This window comes from Aethina tumida, chromosome 1 (assembly GCF_024364675.1).
Source record: "Aethina tumida isolate Nest 87 chromosome 1, icAetTumi1.1, whole genome shotgun sequence".
In the NCBI taxonomy this organism is placed as follows: Eukaryota; Metazoa; Arthropoda; class Insecta; order Coleoptera; family Nitidulidae; genus Aethina; species Aethina tumida.
The window spans coordinates 43,563,007-43,576,245 of record NC_065435.1 but is presented as its reverse complement, the minus strand read 5'-3'; the positions used below and the strand labels follow the sequence as shown (position 1 = coordinate 43,576,245).

Sequence of the window (13,239 nt, the reverse complement as noted above, 5' to 3'; positions counted from 1 at the left end):
ATAAATTAAAATAGACAACATCAAACAACTTAATTCTTATTTGAGACACATTGAATAATTTATTAGTACAATAAATGATAGCAAAAACTAATAATAAATACGCTTATGTTAAACCTTATATAAAAAAATTAACAATTACAAAAAAAAAAAATAGAATTTAATTAGTAAATCAACAAAATATACTTTTTTAATTAAATAATATTCATCAAATGTGTCTTAGAAATTGAAACTATTAATTTTTCATTGTTTATAAATTAATACAATAATTTATTAGTGTAAAAATTAAAAGCTCAACAGTTGAGACACATTAATAATATATTAGAAAAATAGACAAAAACAAAAATTAAATATTTGAACCTTATATGAAAAGTCTAACAACAAAAAAAAAAAAAGGAATTTAACTAAAATCAACAAAACATACTTTTTAAACAAATAATTTTGATTTACTTAATCGATATTTTTATTGTTATTAATTTATTAATTATTATAGACAACCCCAAAAAGTGTAATTAATCTTATTTGATACACATACAATAATATATTAGAATAATAGACGAAATGGAAAGCTGAATATAAAATATTTGAATTGTTCATGAAATGTCTAACAATATAAAAAAAGAAAATAGAATTAACAAAATACACAATACATTTTTAAATAAATATTTTTGATAAATTAACTATTATTATTTTTACTAATTTATTAATTAACAAAGGCAATGTCAAAAAGTGTAATTATTCTTATTTGATACGTATACAATAATTTCTTAGTATAATAGACCAATTCGAAAGCTGAATTTAAAATATTTGAACTCTGCATGAAAAGTCTGACAATAAAAAAAGAAAATAGAATTTAACTAGTAAATTAACAAAATTTTTAAATAAATAAACTTGATGAATTAACTTACATAATTGAATTTCTTATTTTTATGGCACCATTTTATTAATTAATATAGATGCCTTACAAAAGTGTAATAATTCTTATTTGATACACATATATACAATACAAACAATAATAATCAGAACAGATGAAATCGAAAGCTGAATATAAAACATTTAAAATATATTTACAAAAATATATAAAAAGTTTATTTATTATTACATATAATCACAAAAAATATCCATTCAGTAATTTCTTGGTGGAACGAAACTAAAAGTTTAAACATAAATTATACATGCATAACTGCATATACATTTTGCATAATTTAAAACATGAACGAATAGTTTCGTCAATGTTTTAAAAATAATCGTTTACGGCCAATAAGATTTTTTTTTTATTTTGTTTTCTTATTTTCTAGGAAGGAGAACCAAAATTGTTGTTTATGCATATTAATGTTACGCTTATTGAATGCAGAAATAATAGAGTGTATTAAAATAATGTAATAAATTAAATAATTAATACTTTTGATGGTACAATCGAATTCTTTGAACCTAAACAACGTATAAAAAAATTAATATAATAAAAACACTTAAATTTCACCTTCAATAAAATCCAAAACGATAAAATTCACAACAAGAAATTAAATGTACGAATTAGTGGGAGGTATAATATTTTCATTCAAGCTAATAATTTATTATTATGGATAATTTGAAGTTACACAATATTATTGTTGGGTGGTATCGATCTATTTTTACATTTTACTTCAAATTGTGTGGGATAAATTTTATTACTTTTTTATTACGTATACAATTTTAAATTAATTAATTATTTACCGGCACAAAACAAGCTGGAAATTTTGCATTTGAGGTTAATTAATAAAAATAAAAAAAGAATTTGTATCACAAAATAGCTTCGCAGTCCTATTTCGGTGAGAAAATAAAGTTACCACCCTCTAATAGACCCTTCCAGTACCGGCAATGAATCGCGAAACGAAAACAATTGATCGATCGATCGCGAAATCAACGAACCTGGATCGAAGACGTAAACGCGGCCGCACGAAAAAAAATATAACAACGACGTCCTCCAGGTACTTGATAGTCACGTGATGACGCACCGGTTGTCATTTTTATATATATATTAAAAAGTACCAATCGAATTTCAGTTGCAAACGGGACAGGGCTGGATAAGGATGAAACAACAATAACTTTCGAAAATCATTAAACCAATTTTTCGTCTACAGTTTCGTGAAATCAGTGGTGCAAGTGTTAACTTTGAAAAAAGAAATGGCTACTCTGGCGAAATTTTTCGAAAATTACCTCAAGGAAATGGGAGGTGAGTACTGATCAATTTTGTTTCTGAAAATTATTCAGATGGTTGGCAAATTTAGGCCCGGTGGGAAAAGTACACAATTTTCTTTTCAAAAAAATTAAATTATAAGAAAATTTATTAAATTACAACCATGTACTTCAAAACTGGCCTGAAAATGTGCTAAATAATTGGGCATTGAAAAAGTTAATCCACACAAGGTACTTCACACGACGAAGTGAAAATTATAAACTAAAACACGCCGGCAATTTTTTTTTGCACACAATTTTTTTTAAATCAAAAGATTTTCGATTCACCTTTGCGACGATCAAAAGTTAATTAAAATTTAAGCCACGCGACTCGATCTCTTTTTGAATCACATCCGTTTTAGACCCGTCCATATTAGACGGTGGGACGTTGACGGGATGGCTAATTAACGCGCGGAAAATAATGAATTTCGATTTTTTACGTCAACACACCAAATATTACGTTAAACAATATTTGCGAATCGAGAAGTTGCATACTGCATCACAATCGAACAATTAGTTCAAAATTTGAATACAATCAGAGTCCGATTCTTAAAGGTTAAGTTCAATTTCGGTATTTCGTAGGCTAAACAAGAACGTTATTAATTAACCGGCGAGTCGAAAAAATTCGTTCGACTCCCATCGCAACAATCGATTCGGATTAACATCCCAACCGGAATGACTAATTCCGCGGGCCTCCAAAACCGTTTTCGAAGACAAAAAGCCGGGCTAATTAATTTTCATAATTGAAAGCTCTTCGGGCATTGTTTTGCCCGAAAAACAAACCGGGTGTTTCCAGTTTATGCTTTATCGAAGTCCCGTTCCCTTTGAACGGCTCCGCCCCGGAATTAACGGGAAATAATTCATTTGGGGGTTTTACCGGTGTAAAATAAGTTACAATAATTGTCGACTCGAACCCGGGGTATTAATACTATTGTGAAGTACCCGTTCGTGGGGCTGAAGTTTACGCCAAAGTTCAATCTGAACTTTCAACTTGTTTCGGTTTTCTGTTGTGTCGGAAGTTTCGGTGCGATTTGCTAAAGAATTCTTTCCCCCCCGAGTTTCGACACAACTGTTCAACTCGACAGTTCGAGTAACGCTTTTTTATCCCACAGCACCGATAAAGAAACAAGTCGAAAACTTTCGTAGTAAAGCTCACGTATTCGACTTCTTTGGAATTGTTCAGGTTTCGATGGCTTAATTTACAGTAAATTATTTTTTAATTCAGATCCCCGAGTGGAGAACTGGCCGCTGATGAAATCGCCGGGCGGCACTCTGGCCATAATAGGCGCTTATCTGGCTCTGGTCTACGTGGTGCTGCCCGCCTACATGAAGGACCGCAAACCCTACAGCCTGAAGACCGTCATCTACTACTACAACTTATTCCAGATTGCGGCGTGTTCCGTCCTCATTTACGGGGTAAGTGTGCGGCCGCGGTGGAAATGTCGGTTCGGTAATTAGACGGGGTGAAAAAGCGCGACGAGAGGTACCGGATTGTTTTTTGCGGGCGCAGCGCCTCCGGCTTTCTGCGACATTCCGTAAAATGGAGATCATGTTGTTGTGGAGTCCGTGGCTGGAAAGTTTTCCCCGTTGTCCCCTAATTATTTTCTGCCCGATACATTTTATCTTTTCCTCTTTTTATTTTGCTAATTGGACGATAAATTAGTTATTGTTGTGATGGAATTTCGTGTTTACCTGTCCGAGGGTTACCGAGAAGCGCTTTCCGATCGTTGACGCAAATGTTTTATAAATTTATAATTCAACTCATCCGACACCTAATATTATTTTGTCCGGCTTAATTGACAAATCGACATGTTCCCGTAATTTATGCAGTCTGGGTTTTGTTTGAAAACTGCTAAATAAAGTTTATACGACCGTTTTAAATTGGTCGAAAAAAATAATCTGTATGTTTTTTTTTATTTACATTTCTCGATACATATTAATTAAATTTTTTACGTTTGAGGTCAATATAAAACATAAGATATTGCACAGTACATTGTTTATATGAAAAGAGGTATTAGTGTCAATTAAAAATATTTACATTTTATTAGTAAATATTTAAATAATAGATAAAATTAATTTGTCAACATATTGTTGTACGTAAACACTTATCACAAAATTTTATTTTTTAGTGAGGTAACAGAAGAAAATATTTCCCCTTTTTAATAGGAAAACTCAAATTCAATGTTTAAGATCAATTTTGATCCTTTACTATTTATATTATTCGTTCAATTTATCTATATTATTAATTCTGTTCATTTCTCGGTTAACTTGTATTAAATATTAAATGAATAAGTTGACTTAAATTTTGTTGACATGTCATCCATCGATTACTCATTATTTATTACTTAATAATAAATTAAATTGCATCCGTTGGAATATAATTTCCGCCTGGATCAATAACAATTAAAGCAATATTTCTCAGCCATTTTAAACAAAATAAAATAAATTTTCATATGCCACTCACCATTTATAATTTTTATTTATTTTAAGTTACATAATTAAGCCGCAATAATAAACTACAATTACATATTAAATTACTTTTATCTTTGCTGTTTGTCTGATTTTTTTATCCATTAAATGTAACATTTTAGACGAACCGTTTAATGTGCAGTTAAAATATAATGCAAATTGAATCAGCTATTACGTATGTGTTATTGTTAATTTATATGTGTGGCATCATTAAACATGTTAATTTCCCCTCAAGTGAAAAAGCCTGCAAAATATACTGTATTGTTCCAATGCAGCACTGCAAGAATGTTAAATATTGATTAGAACATTTACATTACATTTGTTCCCGACTGTTGAACGCTATTGTTAACAAAGATTTAATATTTTTAATGTTTTATTAACCTGCGAAATTTTAAAGTCAATATTGGCGTGCCGCTGAGGTCACACATAACCAAAACAATTATTTCCTTCAGATTTCAACCTCAGGATGGACAACAGAATACTCCTTCGCCTGCCAACCGGTGGACTACTCGGAACGACCCATTGCGGTGAGAATGCTCACCTACGTCTACTACACCTTCCTGCTGAAGCTGATCGAACTGGTTGAAACAATATTTTTCTTGTTGCGCAAGAAAAACAATCAAGTTTCCAACCTGCACGTGTACCACCACAGTTCGACCGCCGCCCTGGCTTGGATCGCCACCAAATTCATTGGAGGTCTGATCGGTTTAGGGGTAGCAAGGGTTGTTTTAAGTTGCGGTGTGTTTCAGGTGGAATGACGACGTTCGCCATCATTTTGAATTCCTTCATTCACATTCTGATGTACTCCTACTACTGGTTGTCGGCCCTTGGACCGCATTGGCAGAAGAAACTGGCCAAGTGGAAGCCCAGGCTCACTATGGCCCAAATGGTTTGCTTTGTTTTAAATTGCTATGGTTTTGTTTATTTGCTTGTTTCGTTTTTTTGCAGATTCAGTTTTGTATTTTGATCGTGCACTCGTTGAGTGCGTTGCAACCTAGTTGTACTGCCAATAAGAAAATTTTGCTGCTCTATTTGCCAAACGTTGTACTGATCTTTTACATGTTTTGGAACTTTTACAAAGTCAACTATTTGAAAATGAAGAGGAAGTCCGTCTAAACCATCTTTAGTTTGTATATATCGTATATTGTGATTATAATTATTTATTGATTTTTCCAATAAAATTTATGTTAAGTTATAATATTGATGTTTTATTTAAATAATAAGAATTTAAAGATAAGATAAGATCTTTTCATGGAACTACAGCTGCAGATGAAAGACCATGTTGAGTTGAAAATGTATGTAATGAATAAGATAAAATTATTAAAACTTATATCTTGGGATTGTAAAAAACTGCCCAAATATAACTAATAAAAATTATACCCCACCTTCATTTTTCAGTAAATTTTTTTGATGAAATAATTAATGATTACATAATTTTAAATTTCTACTTTGCTGCCGAGTTTTATATTGAATTTTCTGAAAGTTCACAGGAGGTGAGTCAGTTTAATGATGACGAGGGTCGTTGTAACTTATGATGTGTTCCAGGCGGAATGACAACGCTCGCTGACGTTCGCTAACGTCGTTATTTTCAACTACTTCATACACAATCTGATTTACTCCTACTACTGTCATCCCGGAGACCGCATTGACGAAATAAATTGGCTAAATGGAAGCTCAAGTTCACAATGGTCCAAATGGTTTATTGTTTAAAATGTCAGGATCTACTCTTTTGTCTATGCAGATTTAATTTTTGTATTTTAGCTGTGCACTTATTGAATTAGTTGCGACCTAGGTGTACTCCCAACAAGAAATTTTATTACTCTCTTTGTCAAACGTACTGATTTTCCCCTGTTCTGGAACTTTTACAAAGTCAATTATTTGAATTTTCCGTATCGATGTTTTATTTAAAGAATCTTATCATGGAACTAGAGTTGCAAATAAAGTTAATATATATTTTGTGTTGATTTTGAAACCAACTGCTTTAGGTAAATATCACATTATATAAGAAATTTAAAACTTTAATATTTAGATTAGAAAACAATGTCAAAACAACTGATTCAAATTATTTGAAGCTAATATCCAACCTACATAGTTATATAATTTTAAATTGTCTAGTTTGCTATTGAGTTTTATGTTGAATTTTACAGATGGCCATAAAATTCTTACAAGGTAAGCTCACTTTAATGATGATGAGAGTTATTGTAACGTATGGCGTGTTTCAGGTGAAATGACAATGTTTGAAGACTCTTATACACATCCTGATGTACTTTCACTACTGGTTATCATCTTTGAGACTGCATTGGCAAAAGAAATTGTCTAAATCAAAGCACAGGCTCACTATGGCTCAAATGGTTTGTTTTATTAAAATGCCATGATTTTATTTAATTACTTTTTTATTTTTACATGTTGTATATTGATTGTGCACTCCTTGAGTACGTTGATATCTAGTTGTACTGTTAATAAGAAAATTTTCCTGCTCTATTCGCCAAACGTACTTATCTTTTACAATGTTAATTATTTAAAAATGAAAAAAAAAGTCGATATAAACCATCTTATCGTGGTTATAATTATTTATTGATTTTTCCAATAAAATATTTATTTAAATTGTTTTAGATTATAAAAACATACTAAGCTAATTCCCAACCCATCAAGTGATTTCCCAATAAATTAGTTTGAAAATATATGAAAATTAATAGCTACATAATTTTAAATTTTGATTTTGCTGTTAAGTTGTACTGCCAATAAAACAATTTTGGTGACCTGTTACATGGAACTTTAAACTATTTGAAAATGAAAAGGGCGATATAAACCACATTTTATTTGTACATATCGTATCGTGATTATAATTATTTATTGATTTTTTCAGTAAAATATTTATTTAAATAATCAAATACTTAATCATTTGAGGGAAATACAGTTGCACATAAAGTTGAAGTCAATTTTAAGTTGAATATGAAACCATCTGCTTTAGATATATAAAAAATAAGGTAAGATTGATTTAGACTATAAAAAAATACCAGGTTAATTCCCAACCCATCAAGTGATTTGCCAATAAATTTGTTTGAAAATATATGGAAATTAATAGCTACATAATTTTAAATTTTGATTTTGCTGTTCAGTTTTATGTTAAAATCTATGAATCGCTACAAAATTCATAAGTGGTGAGGACAATTTGATGATAGCGAGGGTCGTTGTAACTCAGGGTGTGTTTCAGGTAGAATAACAACATTCGTCATCATTTTGAACTCCTTCATACCCATTCTGAAGTACTCACGATGGCCTATATGGTATGTTGTTTTAAAATAACACGAATTTATTTATTTAGTCATTTGTTTTTTGCAGATTCAATTTTGTATTTTGATTGTGCACTCCTTGAATGTGTTACAACCTAGTTTACAAACGCTAAGAAAATTTTACTGCTATGTCAAACGTCTTTTACATGTTCTGAAACTTTTACTAAGTCAACTACATATTTTAATGTATATGTTGTGCATTGTGATTAAAATTATTTACTGATTTTTCCATTGAAATGTATATTAAGTCACAAAATTTTATTTAAATTTTATTACAGATAAAGTTAAAGTCCACTTTGAATTAAATGTAAAAGTAGTTGCTTTAGGCATGTAACAAATAAGATAAGATAATTACTTGTTATTATTATTTTTATATTTAGATTAGATAAAATTGTCCAAACCCATCTGATAAAAATCATAAAAAGTTCCAACATACGAAGTAATTTTTAAATAAAGTTGTTTGGAGAAATAAATTATAATTGCAATTTTGAATTATTTCTTTAGTTGAATTCTTTTATTGCTCCAAATTAACTGAATTCAATGTTTTCATTATTATTTTATTCATGATTTTGTTTTACAGTTTTAAAAGTTGTGACACGTAAAGAAAATTATCATCAAATGTAACAAAAATATTTTGGATATCAGGAAATGATAATCCATTAGAAAATAATCCGTCAATTTGATTTATAAACAATTATAAATGCTCTTATAATTGATACCAAAAATACTTTAATAGCTAGTTGTTGAAAGGATCAGATAAAACTAGAACGAAAAAATACGATTACGTTCTAAAGAGAAATTCTAGAATTTTATGATCATTAAGAAATTTATACCTCGATAAAAAGATTATCGTCCAATATTAGGTAATTAATTTAAAGCATTATCACCTCCCCCTGAAACTTCTAGATTTTTAATAGCATTTAAACTTTGATTAGAGAGCTTGTCCCCGTTCCGAAACTGAATTACACTTTTAATCGATTTCTTTGCTCGGCCTGTACGATCTGCATCGTACTTTCCTCTTAAGTAATATTTGTTTTTTATTGAAAATCGGCTTACCGCCGCCGTTTACTTTAAACGACAGTCACCTCTCCTCCTGACTCCGAACGTACGAAATTAGAACCCGAACAATGGCAGATTTTCCGGATTATCAGGCCCCGGAAAATTGAAAAAGCCCCTCGGTTTTTCGCGGTGGTGACGTCAACGCTCCTTTCGGACCCCCACCCGGTCCGGCACATATGCCGCTCCCGCTTACAACTGCCTCCCGGGTAAAAAAATAATAATAAAAATGGAATTTCATCCGTCCGGGTCCGGACGACGAAAATCTGCCGCTTTCAAAGGATGCGACGTCCTCGCGCCGGAAGACCGTAATAAGGAAAAGGGCTTTGATTTCGAAATTAAATGGAACAATCGGTATTTTAATCCACTTGATGAAGGACATAAAAATGTAATCGAATCACACAATCTGTCGGCACATTTGCACGTAAACCCATTGTTGATTGCGGGACAAATGAAGCAATCAATGTGTGGGCAGGGTGGGTAAACAAAAGAGCGTGGACAAAGTGAATGTCGTCGTTTTTATGAGCACGACACGAAACGGCAAACTATCCGTGAAACGGGCTGTCGTGTCGTGTCATCGATTGTGTGTGTCCGAGGATGGAAATCATCCCCTCGCACTTCCCGGTTAATTAATCGAGACGGGACTGCGAAGCACGACATCTGACATGTGAATAGGCTGCCGATTAATATACTCCCCCGTTATCGTGTACGGCGTAATTACTGTTAGTTAACAGGGAATTCCTCTCAACTTCCTTGAGCATTGTTCATGCGTCGCTTTGACAATTACGAAGACGGCTAAATGAACTAAATTGTTAGAGAGTGTAGTGCAAGCAAAACAAGGCTTATTAATAAGTTACACGGATTCATGTACTAGAGAAGATGAAAATTTCATCAGTTACTAAGGGAATTTTCGAAAAATAAAATGGCAGGGTTCATGTCAATTTATTCATTAATTTGGTCTTTTGTAACCTGTATGTTTTATAAGTTCTTTGTTTAGTAATCAAAGTAAAGATGTAAGGTATTTTTAAACAGACGGCATATTTTGAAGTGAATAATTTGAATTCATTCAAAAATCATCAAATTTTTTTGAAAATTGATACCACTAAATTAATTAAAATAACGAAAAAATAAATATTAAGAGCTGCATTTTTCCAATCAGTACTTTGTTGATCTACCCTTGCTTCCATCCTCTTTGGCATTCTTCTCTAAGAGTATTAAAAAGCTCCTGCCGGTGGGCTTAGCTCAACTTATCCACCAAAGCTACATGATTTGATTTACTCCTAGCCAATCCAATTAATTTTAGCGAATCTTTGGCTAGGGCCTTATCCACCTTCTGAACTTTGCTCCTCCAATTTTTTATTTGGTTTGGCTGGTGGTTTCAACTGTAAATTTGTCTTTGAAGATGACATTATATCTCTCATAACGTTCACGTCATGTCCAAATAAGGGCTTTCCGAGGGAAATAACGTGTACCTAGACAGATCTGTGAAAAAAAAATTACGCCATTCAGTTGCAGTTCAAAGGCTACGATCGTTGGCCTATGCTCTGTAGGCAACCAGATGCTCCCTGTTTAACAGAGAGTGTCGAAAATGTCTTTTAGCCCTATGACTAGCTTCATACAACCTTCTTCTGATGGTAGACAGACTTACAGTGATTCTTCAATGTCTGAACGAAGCCTGGGTGTAAATGTGATTTCGTCTAGCAGAAATAATTAGAAGGCGGTCCCATCTTTTGGTCGTAGCTCGTTGTAGAGTATCCCTATGTCGTATATTGGCATTACAAGTTGCCATTTGGGCTAACACAGATTGGCAAGTTACAATTATAGTGGCAGAATCTTCAGGAAGAAGTCGTCTTTGAGGCACTTTAAGGTGCTAAACGACAGATAAATTAAGAATGAACCGAATAATATGTGTTCAAATCAACAAAATGCGTTTTTTGCAAGTAAAAAAATTACAAGAAATGGAACGTTGTTCATTTAAATGTCTATTTAGTATATAAAAAGTAAAATTAATTTAATATACTGACCCCGTCGCAAATATTTAAATAATATTATTGGTCTAAATAAAACATATTGAAAATATTTTTAAAATTTAGGTTATTCAAATTATCCACTTCCACTTCAAAAGTGATTTCATGGTTTCATGATTTTATCAAACATTTTATATAATTATCGGTTAATTTTAATTTTTTGCCTTATTGATAAAGATTCTAATAATTCAACAACTTATTATAAATAAATAAAAATATACATATTATCACATAGATTAATCGATTAGAGATTCACGTATTTTATCCCTGGAACTCATGATTTACCCTTTTATATAAAACCAAAGTAATTTAAAACGAGATCTTAATTTCAAAATTAGTATTTTTAATCAAAATACACAATTTATATGACATTATTCAATACAATACATACATACAATTATTTTTTGTGTATTTACAATACTTTTAAAGACTTTTTTAAATTGATTGATTGTTTTTATTTATTATAGACCATTATTTTGTCAATTGGACTCACCTTTTTCGTCACTCATTACAGCTTTACATAAAATCACACATACTAACATTAAAAATGTGATAAAGTGAGTCAAGCAAATTGATTTTAGAAATCGTTCTTATTTTAAATACGGCTTTTATGACTCACTCTATTATAAATGACAAGGAAATAATTTGAGAAATTGCTAACACCAATAAATTACTGGATAAACATTGTTTTTATTCTACAAAGAAATACGGTAGGTTCGAATTTCCTCATATTTTATACGCAACATAAACATTTAACGCCGATAAAAAAAAATAATCGCATTATCCGTCAATGAAGTTTAATCGTAAAAATTGTTACTTTAATAAAACACATTATTATAACTATAAATATTTTATGGTAGAGGAGCCCACGAGTTTGCCCCAATAAATATGAACATTGCTCCGTAAGCCAATAACGGACGAGCATAAAATTGTTCATATTAAAATGCCAAAGAACAATAAACAAGACGAAATTTACTTAATAATACCTAATAATTATGTCACGTGTGAAATAACAAAATTACGTACTTAAGTATACAATTACAAACAAATTAATTAAAATTAAATTAAATCCCATTTAAAAAAAACTATAAAACAAACTTGACATAAAATATATCAAAAAAGGAGAACAAAAGCCAGGAAGTAATTGAACAAAAAAAAACAGCGTTACACCCACTAAACAGTCTTGTTTACAAATTTTAAGTGCATAGATTGAACTGTATCGGAATAAATATTGGGTTAGGTTACGTGTGACAGTTTTTTTTTTGTACTCACGGTATAGTATGACAGAAGGCCCGAGTTGTCGTCCAAAACGAACCACCTATATTGCCATCCCTTCATCACGTTTGTCCATTTACTCAGAGAACCCTCCATTACGGCCATATTTTTTCAAAACCAATACTAAACTACCGACATTACAATTACTGGTGATAATTTTGACAGCTAAATCCCCAAATGTACTGACAGGCGCATAGCGTCGCGCAATCTGTGTTGCCTACGATGACATCTGTATTGTCTTGATATATTGGGAAAACTAGGATTTTTAATTTTTCAATTTTGAAAACGTCAAAATTTATGTTGTTAGTACATTGTTTATGTAAACAGTTCATTTATTATATTGTTTATTTATCATTTTAATAATTATGTACAGGGTGGCTCTGATTTATCATATTTTGCTTAAAACCCAACTTATAAAAATATTAATTATAATCTATTTTCTGCTCTAAGATTCAAATGGTTTAGGTTGTACTTATAATTACTTATACTAGGTGATATAGGAAATAAAACATGATATCTTTTTTTGGCTACACATGATGGTCGTGTACGTGCCAGAAGGCATGTAGCATAGCTATCATTTGTTTATTAATTTTCATGAGAGATAATTTTAACACAGTGATACAAGATCAAAAAATTATTAAACCCTATTTTCTGTCTTACCTTATGACTCTTCAAAATCCAATTTTCCAATAAAATAATCCGTCACGTAGAAGAATGAAATTGACCATTCCAGAATTGAATTCTTAATTACTGCTCTCAATTATCCAAAACTTAGCACCAAAAATAAATGTCTCCGACTACTGGATCAATGTGTTCTATTTTCTGTGCCTCTGACTATATTATGTGTATTTACACCAACATTTTTAAAAAATAGGATTTAGAAATATTTGTTAAAGAGGGACTTTTAT

At 31.2% G+C, this 13,239-nt stretch overlaps 2 protein-coding genes across 8 annotated transcripts in view; one reads left to right on the top strand and one right to left on the bottom strand.

Annotated features, from left to right (window-relative positions):
- LOC109605041 (oxysterol-binding protein-related protein 9) overlaps positions 1-13,130 on the bottom strand; it is a 43,346-nt gene extending 30,216 nt beyond the window's left edge. For 5 of the 7 annotated variants that reach the window (XM_049961619.1, XM_049961620.1, XM_049961622.1 and 2 more), the window contains exon 1: positions 12,329-12,486. In XM_049961619.1, coding sequence (XP_049817576.1) covers positions 12,329-12,436 — 108 coding nt within the window. In that variant the 5' untranslated portion in view covers positions 12,437-12,486. Of the gene's footprint in view, positions 1-12,328; positions 12,487-12,991 lie in introns of those variants that run through there. The other 2 variants (XM_049961624.1, XM_020021610.2) reach the window with 2 other exon arrangements.
- On the top strand, positions 2,051-5,878 carry LOC109605049 (elongation of very long chain fatty acids protein AAEL008004). Its single transcript, XM_020021622.2, has 5 exons — positions 2,051-2,209; positions 3,437-3,627; positions 5,133-5,376; positions 5,430-5,569; positions 5,629-5,878. The coding sequence occupies exons 1-5, from the start codon at positions 2,161-2,163 to the stop codon at positions 5,794-5,796; spliced, it is 792 nt and encodes a 263-aa protein (XP_019877181.1). The 5' UTR covers positions 2,051-2,160; the 3' UTR covers positions 5,797-5,878.
- Positions 13,131-13,239: the final 109 nt, after the last annotated feature.